The following is a 21,850-nucleotide window of genomic DNA, read 5'->3' on the forward strand; positions in this document are numbered from 1 at the left end:
ATATTGGTAAGGCAGGAGACTTTGGAAGGTTGAGCATGACAAATGAAAAGATCAGAAATGCATATTTCAGACATACTTTTAATGCTTCTTCTAGCAGTTGCAATGCTTATCCTTGTGCTAGCCTAGGCACTTTAACATTGGGAGTTGGGTCATCTAGACCCACTAGACAGTGCTCTGAACCTTTTTTTTTTCAATGATTTCTGATCTTCACTGGTTTCCATGGATTACATGAAATCTTTCCACCTTTATCCACCTTTGTCATGGTAGGGAGAACACGTCAATGTAAGGGTGGGGTCATCTAAGATAGCACAAGGGTTACAGAAGCATGTATTCATAATTTCTAAATCTTTGACAACAATGACACTAAAATATACTCAAAAATTGGAGGGCAAAGCTATATTGCTGGGGCAGATCCCACCCCGTGACCCTCCATGTCTCCGCCTTTGCTTAAAGTTTGCCAGCCTTTCTGGAAAAAGTCTTGTCAAGGTTTTGAATGAAATATTCTCTTTATTTTTAAGTTTTGGAGCATTGCACGGAAAGCTATGATTTATTTTCTACTACTTTGTGATAAATAACCTTACCTTTTGACAAAACAAAAATGACTCAAGGGACTAAAAGTTTCATTTTGCGATTAACCCTTGTCCTATGACCCCATCCTTACATTGACATGTTCTCCCTACCATGACAAAGGTGGATAAAGGTGGAGAGAATTTCATGTAATCCATGGACACCAGTGAAGATCACAAATCATTGAAGAATAAAGGTTCAACGCACTGTCTAGTGGGTCTAGATGACCCAACTCCCAATGTTAAAGTGACTAGGATAGCACAAGGGTTACACAACAATTTGTCCCCCCAGTTGATTGTAATAACATTTTATTGCAGAAGCGATCACACAAAAATTCACATTTTCATCTTTACAAACAGACCAGCTTCACTCTGTTGCACAGGTTCACCATCAAACCCTGCTGCTTTTGCAGATGTAAGGTTCAGGTGAATCCAGTTTTGTGTCTGGGCATGTGAATCTTCAACACCAAGCCAATGCATTACAGCTTATTTACACATAAAAGCTAAAGGGTTTTTCTTTTTCCACTCTATAGAGCAGGAGAAACGTAGGAAGCCCACACACCAAGACCCAACCAGAATCACCATCATTTCCTTCACTGTAAACGAGCATCTTATAACTTCAGAGAGTTCCACATATAATTAAAATATATACAGATGTCACAGGTGTAGTATCTGCTGTTTGGAGTGCAAAAAGCATTTTTAGGGATTTAAATTCTTCTGATGTGAAAAATGCTACGAATGAGAACAGAAAATGACAACATCTTGAAATGTTCAGTTCTGACGCATATATTTTGGCAGAAGATGAAAGATTACTAGATCTCAGCAGCCCCACTATTTATATTTCATTTACTGTGTTTCAAAAGAGAGAACAGGAACTAAGTAGAGAGACTGAAAAGTAGAAGAAAATAGAGGCAGGCAACAAACATTCTCACAAAATGCAATAAAAATCACAGCATGACATGAATGCAGAATTCAGAGTGACAATGAAAAGACATAAACAAAACAGCTATGGCTTTGACTTGAGCAGTGGAATGCTTTGAATCTTTTATCCACATACAGAAAAATCCAAACCCGTTCAGAAAGATCAAGTTAAAAAAAAAAGATTTCCATTTTTAGTGAAAAAACAAAAATCAGTTTGGCAATAAAATAAATAGACATGCAAAACATTTGTTGTATAATAAACCTGGATGTTTTTGGATTGCGTCAATATTACAGTATTTGTTGTCGATCATAAAGCTTGATGCTGATACTTCATCTTACAATAACAAAATAATAAAAATAAATGAATTAATTCATTTTTACACGTGTAGTTTTTACAACAGCCTCCACCAAGCCCTCGTCTGAGGACCAAACCCAAATGTAAACCGAGGTGGAGGGAGCACAGCTTAAGGCGAGACATTTATTCAGGATCAGAGGTGACGCCAGGGAGGCAGAACTGCTGAGTCGTGTTGCGCCTCACGAGCGCACGGACAGTCTGGGACACGGCCGCTTTTATTTTGGCCGCTGGTTGTCTGCTGGGGTCTCCAGATCTTTGTAAAAGTTGTCAATTTGGTCTTTGTACATCTTCAGCACTACTGGCCGCTTCAGCTTCATGGTCGGCCCTGCAGGACAACAAAGAAATCACTCTAAATCATCTGCATATGTGCATTTTATGAACCTAAACTGCATACATTTATGATGTCTGGAATTCTGAATATGTCCTAGAGTTTAAACGTTTATTGTAACGTTTAATTTCAATAATTTGGCTAAATTAATCTGCAGACACATTACGTAGTCTGTCAAGCTCATCTTTGCTCACCCAGCTCTCCTCCATTGATGGAAAAATCCCGGTTCAGAATGACAAACTTCTGAATGCACTGGGCATTGGAGGTTGCTTTCTTGTTGACCTGGTTGATTCCTTCCTGGATGGCGGCGTGGACTGTGCGGTCGCGTCCGCCTGCGATCTCAGACACGGTTTTGGCGCTAGTCCCCAGCTTCTTGCAGATCTCCACAGCTTCTGGTGTGAGCTCATCCTCTGGGTTGCCTGTCTCTGGGTTTATTTGGCACTGAAGTAGAAAACAAACAAATAAAAAACACATCAGGCCAAATCTTTAAAGCTCAGAACAGGAGGATCATGTTTCTCAAAAAAACTCTTGCTGTAATTAATAATAATAATAATCCATTTGATTTAAAGCGCCTTTCATGAAACTCAAGGACACTGTACAGACAAAGGTTAAAAATAGACATTAAAAGCAGAATGAATATAAATATAAAAGACAAGAATCGAAAGTGAATCAAGAAGGGAAGGCAGAAATAAACATGAGTTTTGTTCTGAATGAATTCATTTTCTGCATGACCACAAAGAAAAATAAACTGTTGATTCTAGTCAATATAACTGACGTCTTACTCTGATGTTTGTGGATAAAGTAAATAGGTAGAACAAAACAGACTGGGGGTATCGTGACAAACACATGAACAAAATGGACAGAATATGTCTATGGCACGGTCACGTTGTGGCTTTTCAGTTTTGAATTACAGGTCATCTTAAAGGTTTTATGAGTAGATAAGATTAGTGCCCAGCCTGATTGTAGTTCTTTGCTATTGTAGTTCTTAAAAAATAGCACAAAAAGCAAGAACCAAATACATACTTTTTTTATTTGATTCAATATGCTCCCATGTGTTAAACATGTTTTTTTTTAATCATAGCCCTCAAGTTTGAAGTTGCAATTCTCCTAGGCACCACTGGGTGGCAGTGCTGGAGCACCTCTGTAAAAACTGACTGGAATATCATGACTTTCAGAATAAATTATAAACATCACACTAAGTCTGTATCTGATACCCAAACTGTATGTTTATGGAGTGATATCAACGTGGTGGCAGAAATATCACTCCATATATGTTTGCCTGCTTTATCTGCATGCTACGGTGGCCCTGAAGTGCAAATCACACCAACAGACCACTCAACACAAAAACAACAATTGAAAATCCAAAATAAAAAAACATGATTACATTTTAAAAATCAAAAGAAAATTCCAGAAACCAAAACACAATAGCAAAATCCAATCAGCGATGTCCCATAGAACCTACCTTTTATTGTGTTATATTTTGTAACATTCCATTTTGATTTCTGGAAGTTTACTTTTTAACCCCGAAATATAAATTTTTTATTTCGTTTCTACTTTTTACAATTGTGTTTTGTTCTGACTTCTAAAATGTATTGGGGTGTTTTTTTTATTATTTGTTTTGCTTTTTGAATTGTTATGGTGATCCTAAACATGTATTTGCATTGAGTGATTTGTTCATGCGATTTGGACTTCAGGGCCACCGTAGCACGTTCACTCTTAACTCTACACATTCATGCTAACTACACTGACATAGCTTAACCAGGGCTATCAGGCTACAGCCTAAATCTCTAATTTATTACCTTAATGGTGACGAGCATGGACAAAAACTTTCTTTTGTCTCCAATCAGCATGGCGTTGCTGAGAAGAGGCACCGCGTCCTTCACTGCATCCTCAATGGGAACAGGAGGGATGTTCTCACCTCCTGCAGTGATGATCAGTTCTGTCAGCAGACAAGAGGAGAGTGTTGAACTTGAGAAGCTTCAGGACATGCAAAACAGAGAAACATACGGATGCATTTCAAAGCAAAATGCCCTTGTGGGCATTACCTTTAATTCGCCCTGTAATGTAGAGGAATCCGTGCTCGTCGCGTTTGCCCAGGTCACCCGAGTGCAGCCAGCCTTCTGCATCCAGAGCCTCCTCCGTCTTGTCCGGTGCATTGAGGTAACCCATGAAGATGTGGCGACCCCAGAAGCAGATCTCGCCGTTCCCCTCCTCGTCAGGGTTGTCCAGCTTTGTTGTGCAACCTGGGATCTCCTTACCACAGCTACCGAACAAACAAAGCATTGGCATAAGGATGTGTCTGTGATTGCTTTCAGGCCACGCAGGAAAAGTCAACATCTCAGGGGAGAAAATGGAACGAAGAGTGGCACCTGGTGAGTCTGAAGGCATCAGGGCGAGAGATGGTGTGGGGTCCAGTGCACTCACTCATGCCGTACAGTTCGAACAGAGGGATATCCAGGCTAAGGAAGAACTCGAGGGTATCTTTGGTGGTGGGGGCAGCTCCAGTGTAGCATTTGGTACAGCGGTCCAGGCCAAGAGCTTTGCGCACCTTTTTAAACACTAACTTTTTGGCTAAGTGATACTGGAACGGAGCCTGGCCAGTTGCTGTGTTTCTGAGCAGAGACAAAAAAAGGAGAAAAATATGACACATGTGAATTTAATATGTGAAAAATACGTGAGGAGAAAAATATGACAGCAAAGTATAACACAGAAACAGCATTGCAGCCAAGAAAGCTTAAACAACACAAAAAGTACAGACACGAAGATGAAGAAATGAAGGGTTCACATGAAAATGAACACTTACTGCCTCATCCTGGTCAGATTGGTCTGCAGACCAACATCTTTGGCCCAAGAAGCTACTTTTCTGCGCAAAGTTGAAGACTTTGCTCCGATGCTTTTCATCTTCTCCTGCATCTTCTCCCAGACTCGTGGGACGCCCATGAAGGCCGTGGGACGCACTTCCTTTAAGGTGTTAACCAGCGACCCCTGAAAAAAAAACATTAAAAAGTTTGGTTTCCTGCTGATTTGCCGCATCCAACTGTTTTCCTCGTCAGATAATGAGTAAAAAAAAACTGTTTACTCATTATCTGACAAGGATAAAGTCAGGACATCAAAAGTGTAGACGCCTGCTGAAGAATTGAAGGTAACTTTTTTCGATTTCATCTCAATCCACTGGACCTGTCACTCCTGTTTTATCAACCGCCTCCTCATCCCTGCATCTACCAACAAATCTTCACCTTCAAGGCGTCCGGCTGGGCGAAGTGAGTTGATCCTCCGACCCTCATGATGAGCCACATGTCCACCATCTGAGCGGCGATGTGGCTCAGCGGCAGGTAGCTGACCACCACCTCCTGGGCTACGGTGGCGTCTGTGAGGCAGACGTGTTTGGCGGTGGAGAGTGCCGTCCACGTTAGCTGAGCAGAAGGAAACACGACTTTAAGTCACATTAAAAATTAGAGAAAACTTTTACCCTATAATAACAGACGAATGATAGAAATGTACTCGGCAAACAAAAAACTATCTTAACAGCTGACATTTATATTTTGCCTCCCCAAAAACAATCTCAAACTTGAAGCAAAAGTTCTCCTGACTTTTTGAAGGATTTATGACTCAGTCCAGTCTTTGTATGTCACCATTTTACCACAAAAAGAGGTTTGTTTTCCCTTATAATTATTGGAGCTCTGACCTGGGAATGTTCCAAGTATTTGAAGACACAGAAAGGACGACATATCAAATCTTATCAGCAGAATGAAGGACACATCACTTCTTGTCATCTCTTTTGCATTCATAAAAAATGTCAAGGATAAGATAATTTTGGACAGGAAAATTGTTTTTCGCATCTCAAGGTGCAGGCGGATTCTCAGAGATGGTTTAAAGTGTGTCCTTCAAACATAAGCAAGCGGAGGACAAAAGAGGATTCACCCCCCCCCAAAAACATTGTTTTTTAATAAACAAAGTCAGCTTTTCTTGATAAAAATAATGTATAGGAAGGGTCATTTTAAACAAGTATAATATGTAACACAGAGCTATAAAAAAGGACTGTTTCTTGAGAAAAACTCAGAAATCAGACAAACGTATTTAAAAATGAATAAACATAACAAAAAAAAGTCTTCCTGAAATAAGCATTCAGGCAGGATTCTGACAATTAAAGCAAGTTTAAATTGAAAATTCTGTTGTTCTGGTTTAATGCAGAGGTTTCTACCATTACTCTGCAACAGTTTATGCTAAAAGAGAATCTTTGATGCTGATGGAGGCAGAGGGATTTTTAACTAAATCCAATCTAGACAGGATCACCTTCTTGCAGGTTTGCTTCAGTAAAGGGTTTGAAAAAACTTCTTTTAAGCCAAGGGTTTAATTGGATTACAACATAAGTAGTCTGTGTGTTGATTGTCCCAAAGACCCTATAAAGTGACATTTTTTGTTGTCTACGTGCAGAAACTCCCACAGCAACCTGCACACCGATCCCCAGTGTGCATTCCTCTTGCCACAAAACAGGAATTGTTGCTTTGAACGCCAGCCGAGTGACGTTTTCAAATATTCAGGTGCACACAGATCTCTTTACTTACGTTGTCGTGGCTCAGCATGACTCCTTTGGGCTGGCCCGTGGTTCCTGAAGTGTAGATGAGTGAGCAGCATTGATTGGGCTTCTGACTAGCAATGATTGCATCGAGGGGCCCGTCGGGCTCGTCGCGTCCCAGCTCCATAAACTCGGCCCACTGTTGAACACACGGCAAGCCTCTTAAAAGGTGATTTCCAGCAGGTGGTTTTTTAGATCCAGCTTGTGTGCTTACCGTGTATAAATTTGGCCTCTTCTCTCTAAGTGCACCTTTGTACTGGACAATGGCTTTCAAGTGAGGCAGCTGGTCTTCAATCTGGGAACAAAAATTACACTTTTATTTAGAATAAGTCTGAAGACAACCATTTTTTTTTTTGCTTTCTTTTGGTTGAAATGTTTGAAAAATAAGATGACTTTATAGAAATAATCTTCTGCAGAAATAAACTTATAAAAGAAGTAGAAAAAATGTAAAGATTACGTGTAGAAATACTTCAGACAGGACAAATTATAGCTCTTAATGTCTAGTTTTTTTTTCTTTGTTTATTCTCCGTTTGAATGCAGTCTTTCCAGCCTTACCTGAAGGATCTTCTGCAGCTGTTTTTCATTTTCCAACACAATGACATTGGCTTTGCAGTTTTCTGCCACAAACTGGCATGCTTCAGGAGAGTTGGTGGTGTAGACGCCAACACCAAACCCACTGCAAAAAAAACAGGAAGAACCAAAGTTAGTGTCTTTAAAATGACACTGGATCTGCAACAATTAGTCAGAATGTTTTATGATGAATCATTGTAACTGATGAGAGCCTCTTAAGCACATTTATGATGCCTCAGGAAATACTGAGATCTCATAAAGCCTCCTTTGAGTCAACATGCCGCACTTCCCTGACGCCACACGATTTGTTTTCCCCCAAAATACAAATGAGGTTGGAGAAGCAGCTTGATCCCCTCCCTCTCATCCCTGCTGGATGCAAACATGAGCTTTACTGAGTTTATCTAATTAAAATAGGCGCTTTGGTTGAACTGGACTGGTTTAACTAGTTCATATTCTCTTTGAAAACAGAACAAATAAGGTGTGGTTTGTTTTAAAAATCCTCTCGTGTGCACTACAAGTCTGTGTGCTCATTTCCACAAGACAACCAAAGCTCACCGATCACCTAATCAGAATTCCAAAACAAATTCTTCCTCATATGCTGCAGCGATTGGAAAATACATCAATAATCTTGTCCTGAAACTTGGATGCTGCGTGAAAATGCCGCCGTAGCAGAGCAGCTGTGTGGTTGCGTAAGCGGCTCAGATGTTGAATGTGGCCTTGACTGGTCTGTTTTTGATTTTCTGGGGGGGGGGGTTGGCCTTTTTTATTTAGCCAGCACACACCGCTTTATTATAATCTTTTTTCTATAGAAATAATGACGTAGTTTTGTAAATCATTATATACTAAAGCACTAGCTTTGGAATTTGAATAAAAATCATGACTACAAAGCTTTTTGCATAATTCAAACAATAGGAGAAGTTTTTAGGGCAATAACTGGAAGGAAAAGTGATTTTTTTTTTTCAAAGACAGTTTTTCTAAAAGAATTATGACATTCTTTTTTAATAGAACGATCTTTTAAAAAATAAAAAACAAGCTCTAATTCTTCCTAAAATCATACCTCATGACTCAGGTTAAGGACATTCTTTGAATACTTTCACCACCCCAGTCTCTTATGAAAACCTTGGCAGGGATGGTAATCAAACAGGCAATCAAAGCACAAGCCTCCAAGCTATGTCCTTAACTCGAACGCCCAAAAAAAAAGGGTTCAACCTGATAGACTGATTTTACAGGTCCTCAGTGCTTCATTCAGTCATTTAAAAACATAAAGACACACAAAGATAAACACACAATCGCCATGTGGAAGAGTGCCGTGTGGAACCTTGAAGGAGAAAACACTGACGTCTTTGCCAAAAAGAAAACAACAAAAAAAAACTCACCCTGCCAGAATGGCTCCAATGTCTGCAATGAACCACTCTGCGGAGTTGAAGCCCAGGATGCAAACCCCGTGATAGCGCTGTAAACCCAGCTGCGAAAAGATAAACTCACATTTTAGACAAAACAGAAGAGCCGCACTGTTAAACAATCCTCTTAGACATGATAAAGAAAATCGCAGAAGAACTTGTGGCAAAGATTTCAAACCTGTCTTTTACTTTGACAATATATTTCCTGTGCATTTATTCTGACTTTCCAGCATCTAACTTTGAGCATTAGCTTTAGAGCTAAATTATTTGACTTTTTTCAAAGCAACTGCGACAGTATTTTTACATTCTTGAAATGTTTCCAGGTAGTTCCCAACTGCGAACAACAGACGGACAAGGAGCCACAACTTCATTCCAAACTTTTCCCACTTTTAAACTAATCTTGCACTCTTGTAATGGTTACAACACAATATAAAGCTCGGCTGCTGATGTATACTTTTCACTGTCGCAGAAAGCTTTGGAAAAAAGAACACACAACCCCAGCCTGCTGTACATAACATGGCCGACAACAAACAAAGGTCTCATGTTCTTAGTGAATGCAGAAGTGAGCCAATCAGGATGTTGCTCGTTTGTGTTTTTGTGAACGCTATCCATATTGTTCAATAGTCTCAGACTTTATGTCTTGATTAACTTAAAAATAATCCTCTCTCCTTCTGAGTTTGATTTCCATCTTCTGTGTCAATATTTTAGCAAAGCATATTTTGAGCTTCCTGACTGTGTATCAACACAAACAGATTCGGCGGCCCAAAAACCTTTTTAACTTTTGGCTCCGTTTTTGAGAGAAGTGGTACAGAACATTTTTCCAGCCTCAGATTAGCTCCTGTAGTAATCCTCAAATCTGCTTTTCTAGAAAAGGCTCATGGTCAGTAGGATTTTTGATTTGAACATTCAATGCTGTTGATAAAAAAAATCAACAAACAGTGGAAAGTTTGAGCAAAAGTACCTTGATTATACCAAAATAATGTCATCTGACAATTTCATTTAACCCACACAAAAAGATTCAAGTACAATTACCTTTAAATAGCTCTTGGCAGCAGTGCGGCATGCCTTATAGTAGTCTTTGTAGTTCAGGCTTTTTGCCTGATCGCCCTCTTTCCAAGCCAAAGCTGTGTTGTCACCATAGCGCTCCACAGCTGAGGTGAACATTTGGTGGACAGTCAAAGGAGGTTCAGCAGCCACACCAGACTCCCCCATCCTGAGTTTCACCTCAGCATCCCCCTGTGACGTCCACAGAGGGGACTTCGCTGCCTCTGTCTTGGCCGATGGGTCTGGGCTTTGGGTATTCACTGGAAGAAGTGCACAGTGTTCAGGCTGTTTGACTTTAGAAGTAAACAAAGAATGAGTTAACAGTCTCCCAATTCTTTAAGCTTTATCTTACATCCCAAAAATGAATTTGGACATATCTCTTATCTATTAACATCCAAAAGGGTAAACAAAGTCTTTGTATTTCTTTAAAAAAAATTCATCTTTGCCAACATTGTGTAAACAAAAGATATAAAATGAAAATATTATTTTACAGTAAGAAACCTTATGTTAGATTAATAATAAATTAATTAAAATAAATTAATTGATAAATTAATTATAATTATAGTGGACATTTATAGTTTATTTTTTAATCACAGTGGCATCAAGCAACGCATTTTCAAAATAAAATCTTACAACTTATAACAGATTTGTGACACAACTATTGATGGGTTCCATAAAATATCTAAAGGTCAATAGTTTTCTAAGTACGGTGGGGGGTGGGGGGTGGGGATGGGGGGATGCAGATAAATATTAAATATTATTAAATATTATTAATAAGTACAATAATATGAATGGTCCTTTGTTGTAAAAAAAATTAAAATACAAGTTTTAAAATTAAAAGTGCACCTTTTCATGCAATAAATAACATTAAAAGAGCAAAATGTCTAACTAATACAGGGAAAAGTGTCAAAGTTGAGTTTCAGGGAAGGAAAGAGGAAGTGAAGTTTGTTTCATCAATGACTCGGACTCTGCTTCCTCTGGAAAAACTTTTAGACCCAACTGCTGACCGCAGCAAAATAGGGAGCTCACGGCTGTTTGCCCACTGACATTCACCATGGAAATCCGGCTGCTCTGGCCTCACAGATGCAGCACATTCGACAGAGTAAACAAACACAGGCCTCACCCTGTTCCGTGTTTGTCCTCTGCTCCGCTGGGACTGCCACGCTTTCCAGAGCATCCACAGCAGCGGCCTCTACGTCCCTCTCTGCGGACTCTTCCTCTGAGGAGTCGCTACGGAAAAGGAAGGGGAAAAACAACACGTCATTCCCTCTGACAGAACAAATTTCCCAAGTGAATGTGATCCATATCCTCTGAAGGAAAATGCTGGAAGACTATTGTGAATCTGTGTTGAGTCGTGAGGTGAAAAACTCCCCCAATAACAGTTATTTCTACCTGTGAAAAAAGTTGGACAATGAAACTACCCTTTTGTTAAATTAATTTTTTGGGAGTTTTAATATCAGAACAATATTAAGTCATGTAGAAAACAAAAAGTTAGTTTCTCCAAAAAGAGCAGGGCTTGTGGTCTGCATACTTTGCTGTGTCCGCGTGTTCAGAAACAGGAGAAGCTTCAGTGTCTCTAGCAGGACAGGAGGGTTCTGGAAAGCCCACTTCTTGAGGACGCTCCATGACCACAGGCTCAGACATGGCGTTGGGTTCTAATGCGGTCACTGAAATAAAAAAATAAAAAAATTAAAAACCATGATAAACCATGATAATACACTACAATTGACTTGTAACAGGTGAAGACTTTGCAGAACAACCCATGAGGTTGACTGTAAAATACTGACTCACACCGCTCACTGGTCATTTTTGTCTGAATAAATTACCATTGGTGGGAAAGAAATACAAGCTAGCACGGCATAAAACTGATACCTGAACTGAGCAGATTGTCCAATCTCTTGACTTATACCACCAACACTTAAGCGTGATCAGCAGTCACATGGGATTGTTGCATCGTGAACACCCAATGTTGTTGGTCATGGGCCACATTGAACATTTCAACAGTTCCCTTTGGGGTACCGTCACAAATTCATCTTCACTGCTTTTCTTTTCTTCAGACTTTAGTGTAAAATTATTGATCAAATAAAACAGTAAACATTGATCATAGCTTTTGCTAAGCTCAAAATACACTCCAATCGTCACACTTCCATGATACAACTATGGAATACAACCTTTACCGGTACCTTCGTGAGTGCCAACATACAATGCAATTGTGACGTCTTTCAGTTAACGCACAGCAACAGCTGGAGGAACATATGGAGCCGGCAAGTTGGAGTAGCCACAGAGATAATATTGTTTGATGAAACGTTTATTGCTCTGTTTGGTCAACTGACGCTAAAGCCAGGGACTATACAAAGAAGAAAAGACACGTAGGACTATAGGGTTACTGATTAATCCTATTGAACCAATTTTCATTTAGAAAATGCATGAAATCTATAAAGCAATTCCTTTTACTTTTTTATGCAGTTTTTTTAAATATTAAAAATCAATTTATATGAATTCTTGTTTGTGTTCAGTTCTGTCCAAAGCCGCGTAGAGACAAACTTTTTAGAGATCCTGAGGCGTTCGTATCAACTCAAAGAATGTCATGTGGACTAAACTTCAAGAGGGGGAGGAAAAGCCTTTAGATCTCTCACAATAGATAGCACATTTTTGTGTTTCTGTTTTTACCGAAGCAGTCTGCTGCAGACACAGCTCGGGTGGGGGAATGTGGGGGCAGGGTTGAAGCAGACCAGACAAGACTAAAAACCTCCACTTCTGTCTTTAAGAAGGACTGAAAGTGGAAGGGAGAGTCAATGTGAAACTCAAGAAGGTTTCAGGATGTTTTGGGGAACTTTAACCCTTACAGGGGAAACTCTTAAGCTATTACTTTTGACAAACACTGCAACCAGGAGCGATCCCATGAGCTCATCACAGTTCCATAGGATTAAACTCTTATTTAGCACTCTAGTGACAGCCAAAGAAAACTAACTTTCATAATTAATCAATAATCAACAAGAAAATCAAAGTTATTAGTCCAATTTACCATGAAAGCTCCCCATTCCACTGTTGTAAATTAGCCATTTTTACACATTTCATCTCACTAAGCGGCTGAATCAGTTTGCTGGACTGGCGATGGGAACCAGGGTTAGTTTCCCAGGGGTGCAATGAGTTTCATCCAGTGTGGGTCCTCAGGCAAGACCCTTCATGCTGGTGCTTACTGTAGACACGTGGGGGCCCAGGTCTGGGTTCCAAATCCAGATAAAGTACAGGGTTGTGTCGGGAAGGGCATCCGGCGTAAAACTCTCGGCCAAACGAAATGTGCAGATCAGTGAAAACCGATTCACTCTGGTGACCCTTGAAGGGATGTGTCGAAAGGTAAACAACACAGTTCATGACTATACTGTTCATGATTACTGGCTTTATAATATCAAGAAAAATATAATTTTCTTTCTACTCCGCCTTCAGCCAATAGTAGCCAAGTTCGGCTCTGGCAGTTCTGTGACCCAGATAGGGATAAAGCGGGTTAAGAAAATTGATGGATGGATATTTTCTTTCACTTTCAGTAACTGGATTGACAAGAGAAACCAACAAAAATGAATCCACAAAAATCCTAGGTAGGCACTTTGACTTTGTTATGATAGTTTGAATAATTTGATCGTTATGCTGAACATGGTTAAAGTCATACTGCATCTTCCACCAGTTATCCTCTCATCATCAGGGTTTTCACATGAAAGATGAACCCAGCCAGTTGATTTTCTGTAGACCCATTAGGTCTGTGAACTCTGGGTAACTGTTGAGCCTCTTTTCACAGAGCTGCAGATCTCTCAGAGGTATTATTGACAGACTGCAGTCGACAGACGATGATCGCTGTATCCAAGTGATTCACTGGCTGTGTCATGCAGAGAGAGGTACGCAGCAACAGCTGGGAGGACATGGCTCACACTAAACCTCTTATTCTTTACCCCTGATTAGCAGACAACATGTGTGTCTTCTAAATAAACATATATGAAATTTAAAAATATGCCTTCACTGTTTCTTGTCTCATATCTTGTAGCAAAAGCTGCCACGCCACAGTATTACTTTCTGTGAGCTGCAGCTGTCCCTTTAGCATGGTAATAAGTCCAATTTGGATATCAAGCTTCCAGCAATACCCTTTAACAATGAAAGTACAGTGAAAAGATGCTGTATTTTTACTTATCACTATTTGGATTCTTAAAGCAGTAAAGACTGCAGTTATCAATAAAAGTACGGATCAATGAAGGAAAGATTGGTGAAAGCAACAGCAGACGTGCTTTAGCTCCCATCTGAAGTGGTTACACCCATTTGAGCAGAAGTTCAGTAGAAACCACACTACGATCTATTTTTTATCTTTTTAAATCATCAGATCTCAAACGTATGTTTAAAAATAGTATAACAATAAATAAAAATAGAATTATACAAAAATAAAACACACAAATTGGGGCATTATTTTTTTTAAAACAACCTAATATTTACTTTTTTTGTATAACCAATTTATTAATAGATAGAATAATGAAAAAAAGGAAGTTATTATTATTATTTTGATGATCGAGGTAGTGAGGGCAGGCTTTCTCCCTTTACATCAAGAAAGATATAAATGTGAGTACTTACATTGCATGGTTGAAACTATCTCCTTTGGTTCTGTTCTTACAGCTTTTCGAGGGAATAATTAAGTTTCCTTTACGTGAGATTCTGTGGCTTGGGAAACAAGGAGAACCGGTAGCTGAGTCTACAACCGAGGCAGCATATCATTCATTTTCAAACACCAGCCGGCTCTCTGGGCCCCTCCCCCTGCCGAGGACCCCACCCAAACAGGCAGGCCAGCTTCCTCCAGCTGTAGCCCCGCCCTCCTCACCCTAAAGCATTCTGATTGGCTGAAACGGCTCACACCACACAGCCTTTCGCTAGATATGGGAATGCAAACCAATGACGAGGATGAAGAAGAGAGGGGGGGGGGGGGGTGCAATGAGGAAGCTGCACACATTTTTTTTTTTTACAGATGATGCTGTGAAACTCCCGCCCTTCCCCCAGCAGAGAAAAATGCGGCATTACTCGCGTACACATTGCAGATCTGCCGGCTGGGGTTACTATCAGACACGAGGTTTCTGAGAGGACACGCTCCAGAGCTGGGTGAGCTCTGGTTTTCCACTGAGTGAAATTAAGCACGAGCAAAATGCAAAGACACCCACATCCTGTGACCTCCTAAATTCACTGATCCTTTTTCACACAAGCCATTTTAAAGCCTTTTAATTCATATATTATGTACCGCATTAACTCTAAAATAACATATTTCCAATTAAATGAGGTTTTTGTTTTCTACAAATACTATTTATAATCAATATCACATCATTTAGCATAATTATTTCAACCATAGTTTCTGACCTACTTTTAGTTCTCGGGCTGAGAGTTTGCCTCCCACAAAGGCAATCCAGAATTACCACTTTGTGTCATATCCTGACAGAGGAGTCATTTATAAATATGTGACAGCTCTATCTAAATCTTTTGAACGCACACACACAAAAATAAACCTTTTGTATTATTTCCCCAAACCCTGTGGACTGAACCCTTACAGTGATCACGTAAAGTGAGCTAAAAGCATACCAGATTCCTCTGCAAGCTCATTTGAATAGCATGTAAAACCACAACCTGACCAAACCTGAACTCAGGTCAACATCAAACGCAGGACATGAAGCTTTGATTGCATCCCTGTTTAGGATTCAACTTTTGTGCAACAACTTGCATTAACAGATGCAATACATAGGTGAAGTGAGAAATTATCCATAAATCACAAAAGTGTGCTTTACTCTGTAAGTAACTAAGCTCCAGCCAATGAGATGAATAGACATCACCACCACACCACAGCATCACGTGACATCCAGATGTCTGCTGATCCAGTGTCCGCATGCGCACAGAAACAAACTGCTCACGGATGATGCACATTTGGCATACATCATTTTATCCCCTACCACAAAGTGTTATGAAACAGACTTTTTAAAATTTTGTTTACCTATTTTCAAGCAAAACTATTTTTAACTATATTTTAAAAAATAACATATTTTTTCTGTCTTAACTTAAACGACACCACTGGCTCAGATCTTTATTTATTTAAGGGCGTTAAATACTGACTAAGGGTTTTGTCAAGTGCTTTAAAGAAAGTGGAAGTAGGAATTAAGGTTTACAAAAATGTAGTAAAGTAAAGCAAGGACAATTAATGTCAGCAGCCAGACAAATGTAGGTATTGCAGACTTCACCGTTGTGTCTGTCTGTATTAGGCCAAGTGAGAGTGACAAAGAGGAAAATGAAATTGGCAAAAAGAGGACAAGTGCCTCGAGCTCTGCAGTACTGTTTCCTTTGTTAAGTTAGATACATAGACGGTATATATTGGATGCAAACAGTTATATGAAGAAGTGCCTAATACAAAATAAACAAAGCAAACCAAAAAAATCAATCAATAACAAAACTTATGATAAACCTTTGAGAGTGACTCACAACTCCAAAAAGCATTTTGTTGTTACACAGATCCCCATCATGGCAAATAGATGGTTTTAGAAGTTATAGTTCATTCATTCATCTTCTTCCGTTTTGTCCCTTTCGGGGACGGGGCTGCTGGAGCCTATCCCGGCCACTTGTGGGTGAAGGCAGGGGGCACCCTGGACAGGTTGCCAGTCTGTCGCAGGGCAAGAAGTTATAGTGCGATAGAAAAATTACTAAATTTTGTACTTTAATTCATCTTTGAATGTCCCCACAATCACACTACACTCACATTTGATTGAGAAAAGTTCTTAAAATTGCAGTTAGAGCAAAAGTCTATGATGATATCGACCATTAAGAGCTTTTTTATTATTATTATTTTAAATACTGATTACACATGGTGTGCTTAGGTTAAATAACCTGCCAGTGTTAAAAGTAAACTACAACTCCCAAATGGCCTAGTCAGTGCTAAAGCTAAAGTCATCTATATAAATATTTATACACTATAGGTTTATAAAGTAAGCATAAAAATGGCAAAAAAAAATATTTTTATTTTTTAGTGTTTGTTGCAAACATGAGGCTAATTTTTCTTATATAAAAAAATCTTATATTAAGATTTTAGAGACACAACTCTTGAGTTTGCTTTTTTACTAGCACGCTAGATGCAGTTTACTTTAGGGGAAGGGTCAATTTTATTTACAACGATGGTTGTAGCTCGCATCAGAATTAAACTTTGAACATAACATTTACATAGAAATGAGTGCAAATAACTATGGTCTTATTTTTTACACAAATCAAATAAATTAAATGCCTTTATTTATTTATCATTAGAATGTTATCTGTTATTGTTATCACAGTTCAGTTTACATATTTAATTAGATCAACAAAAAGATCTATATTTCATGATTTTTAATACCAGTAGCTGTAGAAAATGTATAAGTTATAAGAGCAAAACTCACTTGCCTTCTGTTTTGAACGTGCTTCCGATGATTGTGAAAACGACTGAGACAGAGTGTGGCTTACCTGCCTGAAACACCTGCTACACCTGCACATCAGTCACACAAGCCATACAAAGAGTCTGACGACGTCATGTGTTTTTCCAAACTTAATGACCCCCACAAATGGTATTTTCGTAAAAGGAACATAAAAAGCAAAAACTTTTATTTTGAAAATGTGAAAACTGTAAAACATTAACTTATTTGAAACATTTTTGAAAAAGGATTTTTTTTTCTAAAGCAGTGAAACCAAGTAAATAAATAAATAAAAGTTTTAAAGCACACCCACAAAACTTAGAAAATGACTTTTAAGGGCCTTTTACTTGACTGTTATATATTTAAAGACTACAGGTACTGTTGACCCCTTAACTGAAATTTAAAGGTCAGTTTACCCTCATTTTCTAATTTAAGCACTCAAATTTTGCTGTGGTGGTGGAGCTATGCTGCCATCTTGTGTTAACAACATGAACTATTTTACCATCCATCCATCCATTGGTGTACCGTATTTTTCTTCATTTTACAACTAAATCTGATTAAAGCCAGCTAAATAGCACCCCTTGTGGTTCAATTTGATTTGACAGCCTAACTGGGCGGAACGCTCGTCCCTGTTGGCCCCTCCTCTAGATCGAGGGCTCTGACGTAGGCTTTCGAGGGTAGCAACAGTTGCCTTGAGACCCCGTCGCTCTATAGTGACTGTAGTCGTGGAGACAGTTACTTACCAACGGGCGCAACACTCAGCAACAGCAGCAGCATCTGGAAGTCAGAGTGGAAAAGAGAGCAGAGCGAGGCCAGAACTTTTCTCAAACAAAGGTGACTATGTGTTTATAGAATTTTACAAAGAATTGTTTTCTTACTATAAAAAAATCTCGAGTCAAAGGCGTCTTGGGTTATCCACAACATAACTTTCCCTTCTTTGTGGCATTCGCTCCAAGTTGCTAGCGGTTTCCTTCCTTCTACCTTTAAAAAAACAAACCAAAAAAGAAAAAAAAAAAACCGACATCCTCGTGTCCGTCTGGTCTCCATTGAATTGTCAGCAACAGCTCGCTAGCAAACATCTTTATTGTCACTTCCACTCTTAGCCGATTCGGCGTCAGTTTACACTTGTTGCTACGTTGTTGTAGTGTGTGTGGAGACCGGAGCCACACTTCTCCCGGCTCAATCCCAGCAGGACTCATCGGCTCCAGCTAATGCTAATGTCGGCACAGCCACAAGAACAAGTTTGCGATGAGTTACGACCAGACCTGGGGTCGTATCAGGGGGATTTTACCCCCTTCGCAGCTTCATTTTATCTATTCTTTTTAATCTTGTGGAAATTGAGCAGGGAAGTAATTGCACCGCTGGTTCTGGTTCTTCCAACTGGAACGGTCGTCTGTCTCACACAGCCTTCATAAACCCTAATGGCAGGAGGAGTAAGTTGTCAGGTGCGTTTTTGACTCACTATTTTTGTCATTTAAAAGGAAAATACACATGTTATGGTAAGACACAGGTATAGAAGTAGTAGCCTCTCACACAGTACTTCATTTGATCTATTCTAAAACCAGCTAAATTAGTTAAATTAAGGGAGGAAAAGAGTTTTTCAATCTAGGAAATGACTTTTAAATATTATTTTGTGTTACAGCTAGGTGGTGCCACTGTGTGATTGTTTTTTTCCCCCCCAATGCTCTGTTTTGTTTACTCTGTTTAAAGTTTGGTGGAATTTTAAAACTGGGATTACTTCATACTTGGATGCAACAGATGCTCATGTATTTATTTTAGAGTTACAACATAGCAGCATATTAATCAAGTTTATTAAACGCTGTGAGGAGAACATCGCTTTGATACAGACAATGCTTTCCTATGATCTGTTTATGTTTATATTCTGGAAGAACCAGCTGGTTTAGTCTTGTTTGTTCTCCTTTAATTAACAGGAGCACCTGTTTTGTTGTTTTTATTGAAACAATTGACATTTATCAGATTATTCTCCTGAAAAAACAGAAATGTAAAGGGCTGCTGCCATGTGATTGGGTGACTCGATACATGAATCAGAATAGTAGATGCAACCATTGTGAACTTAGTATACATTTTTTAATGTTTTAATATTATTATTGTTTTCAGCTTTTACAATAACTTAACATGAATTATTGCATTTTCTAAAATACATCTGTTGGATGCAAAGGTAATTAATAAAGACTGATACCAAAGTCATCAATGCTATAGTTTCCTTTAGGCAGTAAAGGTGGGTGAATTGTTGTAATGGCCAAACCAGAACTTGTTGATGTTCATCAAACATCTCCTGTCCAGGAGTTTACTCATGTTTTATTTGAATATTACTGGATCAATTGTAAATATTCCATGGTAAGAAACTAACTCAAGGTGTTTATTTGCAGCAACAGAACATAAAAATGCAAATACAGCTGTGTCAACAGTAAGTAACCCCCCACTAACCTTACCATTTGAACACGACTCTCATGCTAAGATGGCAACTTGATACACCAATACAATCAAATCATGAAAAGAAACGTGTTAAGAATGGATAAAGCTGTTGGGGATTATTCTATTAAATTCAGGCTTTTTCATCAGGTTATTGCCATTTGCTTATTCACGATTTAAGCCTATTAAAGGTATACCAGTATTCCCTATTAATGCTGACTTTAGCATTATGCCAACGCTTTTAGCTAATTTTGGCTTTAGTATGGTTGTGTTCAAATTCCTTTGCTACCCGATCGGTCCCACGCATGCGTAAATCTTATGTCACTACTTAGTGCACTATAAAGTCGTAGAGCTGTCTTATTCCACAATTGCACAATTGAGTTCTCTAGAAATTTCCCAGAAGTCTCTGAAAATAAATGGTGTGCATCGATACTTTCTAGACTAACTGACTAGACTGACGAATATAGACCACAATGCATTGCGTTTGAATGATTTTTCATGTAAATAAAAAGATATTTTAATTAATCTTTTATAAATCATCCAAGTTTTTATCTTCAGAAGTCAGTGGGTTCAAAAAAGGCCTTCTTAAAAAGCTCATATTTATTAAGTTTTTACTTCAGGAAATTGGCGAAGTGATAATTAAAAATTAAATTATAATTAAAAAAACAGTGTATGTTCAAATTGCTGAAATCGGACATACCCTATATGTTTTCATGGTCATTTAGTTGAATCTATATTGGCGTAATGCTAATTTATTTATTTAATATTAGCATTCCTGTATATTTTTGGCTTGTTTGATGTTAAGGCTGAAAATCCGCATTATCCTTTCTTGCTATGCTAATTATGTTAAAATTGTCATGTTGCTAGAACATTCAGCAAGTTTCACTATTCTCTAATGATTAGAATCCTATTTCAAATGGTGTAAACAGGGCCTATAGACATTGTTGGAGCAGGGCCCAGAATGGGGTGACGGGCCACTGCGAATAGCTGGGACCATCTAATGCTGATGCAGCTTGTTGAAAGCAGGTCCTAAGAGAAAGTTCGCACTGGTACAATGATTTTCTTTGGTTAGTTTTCTACAAGTGGTGTTTTCCCATCTGTTAGTTTTTTCAGTTTGCATGACTGTTTGCATCATGTAAGTGTTTTTGTTGCGTTGCAGCTCATCAATCTAAGTATTACACAAAGTTGTCCTTTCGCTGACCTGCGTTTCTGTCCTCCAGCCTCCTTCCACTCCATATCTAAAATTGCTAGTAAGGTTTTTGCACAGCTATGTCAACTGTTAGCCATGTATCACTGTTTTCTGTGTTTTTGTATGTATGTGCACGGCTCAGCCAACAGTAAGGCAGCTGCAGCAGCCTCTTGGGTAGTGGGTGACCTGAGCCAGCTTTAGTCACATGTTCCGCATGTGTACATGTGCTGTTTGAGTTTTCTGTGTGCATTCATGAGTGTGTTATGTTGGTGTGTGTGTTTGCTCGTGCTGTATTTAGCTATCATGATGAGGCCCACTGTTCCCTGAGGGAGAAGCTTCAATCTAATTCAGTAGTCAGCTGCAGATACAGACATAGGACCTGATAACTGTCATCTGCTTTACTGCTGCTGTGTACAGTTCATCACATACAGTTAGAACTGCATTTATCTCCTACTGTGTTCAGTGAGCGTCTTGCTTTTGCACATATGATTGTCTTATTTTTGCCCAGTTTGAATGGTTTATCCCATAACTCCAGTCAAACGCATGTCAGGGAATCGTAGAGCGAAACAGAGGGACAGAGATGAGGAGGGGGTGCCTTGTGGGGCTTGTTAAGTTGGAATTAATGATGCAATTTTGTTCTCATCAGATGTTTCAGTTTCACAAACTTCATAACTCATTGATTTGCTAAAGGCGTTTAACCATTATTTCTTCAGAATAGAAAGGCTGTCACGCTAGCATTAAGCCATCCATGTAAAGAGATTTAGGAAATCACTGCAGGCTTCTGCTGCTATGGAGACGACAAACAAATCTTGTTATATGTTGGAAAATGCCGTTAATGGTTGGGCGCTGCGCGGTAACAAGTTGGAACTTGTGAAATTAAACGGTTTTCAGTCTGTCTCCGCTGTGGGGATGTCATCAGCTGCATTCCTCACATTCCACCTGTTGTATCGTAGCTACACAATTGGTAATTAAATTTCCTGCTGCAAACAGCAGTCATAGTAGATAAAAATAAAAGTGGCATCTTAC

The 21,850-nt window shown here is 39.1% G+C and overlaps 2 protein-coding genes across 8 annotated transcripts in view; one reads left to right on the plus strand and one right to left on the minus strand.

Moving 5' to 3' along the window:
• Positions 1-858: 858 nt before the first annotated feature.
• Positions 859-18,087, minus strand: acsbg2 (acyl-CoA synthetase bubblegum family member 2). 3 transcript variants are annotated; one of them, XM_023954302.2, is made up of 16 exons: positions 14,372-14,570; positions 12,961-13,096; positions 11,292-11,427; positions 10,884-10,990; positions 9,749-10,020; positions 8,693-8,781; positions 7,302-7,422; positions 6,961-7,041; positions 6,736-6,885; positions 5,407-5,583; positions 4,974-5,155; positions 4,540-4,782; positions 4,216-4,433; positions 3,970-4,109; positions 2,365-2,611; positions 859-2,167 (listed from the first exon to the last, which is right to left on the minus strand). In XM_023954302.2, coding segments are annotated over exons 2-16 (2,274 nt in total). In that variant the 5' UTR covers positions 12,962-13,096; positions 14,372-14,570; the 3' UTR covers positions 859-2,057. The 3 variants fall into 3 exon arrangements, with proteins under 3 accessions (XP_023810070.1, XP_023810068.1, XP_023810069.1); XM_023954300.2 differs by lacking the exons at positions 12,961-13,096; positions 14,372-14,570 and adding an exon at positions 17,946-18,087; XM_023954301.2 differs by lacking the exon at positions 12,961-13,096 and having other exon boundaries at positions 14,372-14,566.
• The window catches only part of rfx2 (regulatory factor X, 2 (influences HLA class II expression)), a 29,495-nt gene continuing 25,547 nt past the window's right edge, over positions 17,903-21,850 (plus strand). For 3 of the 5 annotated variants that reach the window (XM_078945919.1, XM_078945921.1, XM_078945922.1), the window contains exon 1: positions 17,903-18,036. The gene's annotated coding sequence lies outside the window, so the exon portion shown is untranslated. Of the gene's footprint in view, positions 18,037-18,361; positions 18,648-21,850 lie in introns of those variants that run through there. The other 2 variants (XM_078945920.1, XM_078945923.1) reach the window with 2 other exon arrangements.

The sequence above is a fragment of the Oryzias latipes genome, chromosome 4, assembly GCF_053564925.1.
Source record: "Oryzias latipes strain Hd-rR chromosome 4, Olatipes_Hd-rR_3.1".
NCBI classification, from domain to species: Eukaryota; Metazoa; Chordata; class Actinopteri; order Beloniformes; family Adrianichthyidae; genus Oryzias; species Oryzias latipes.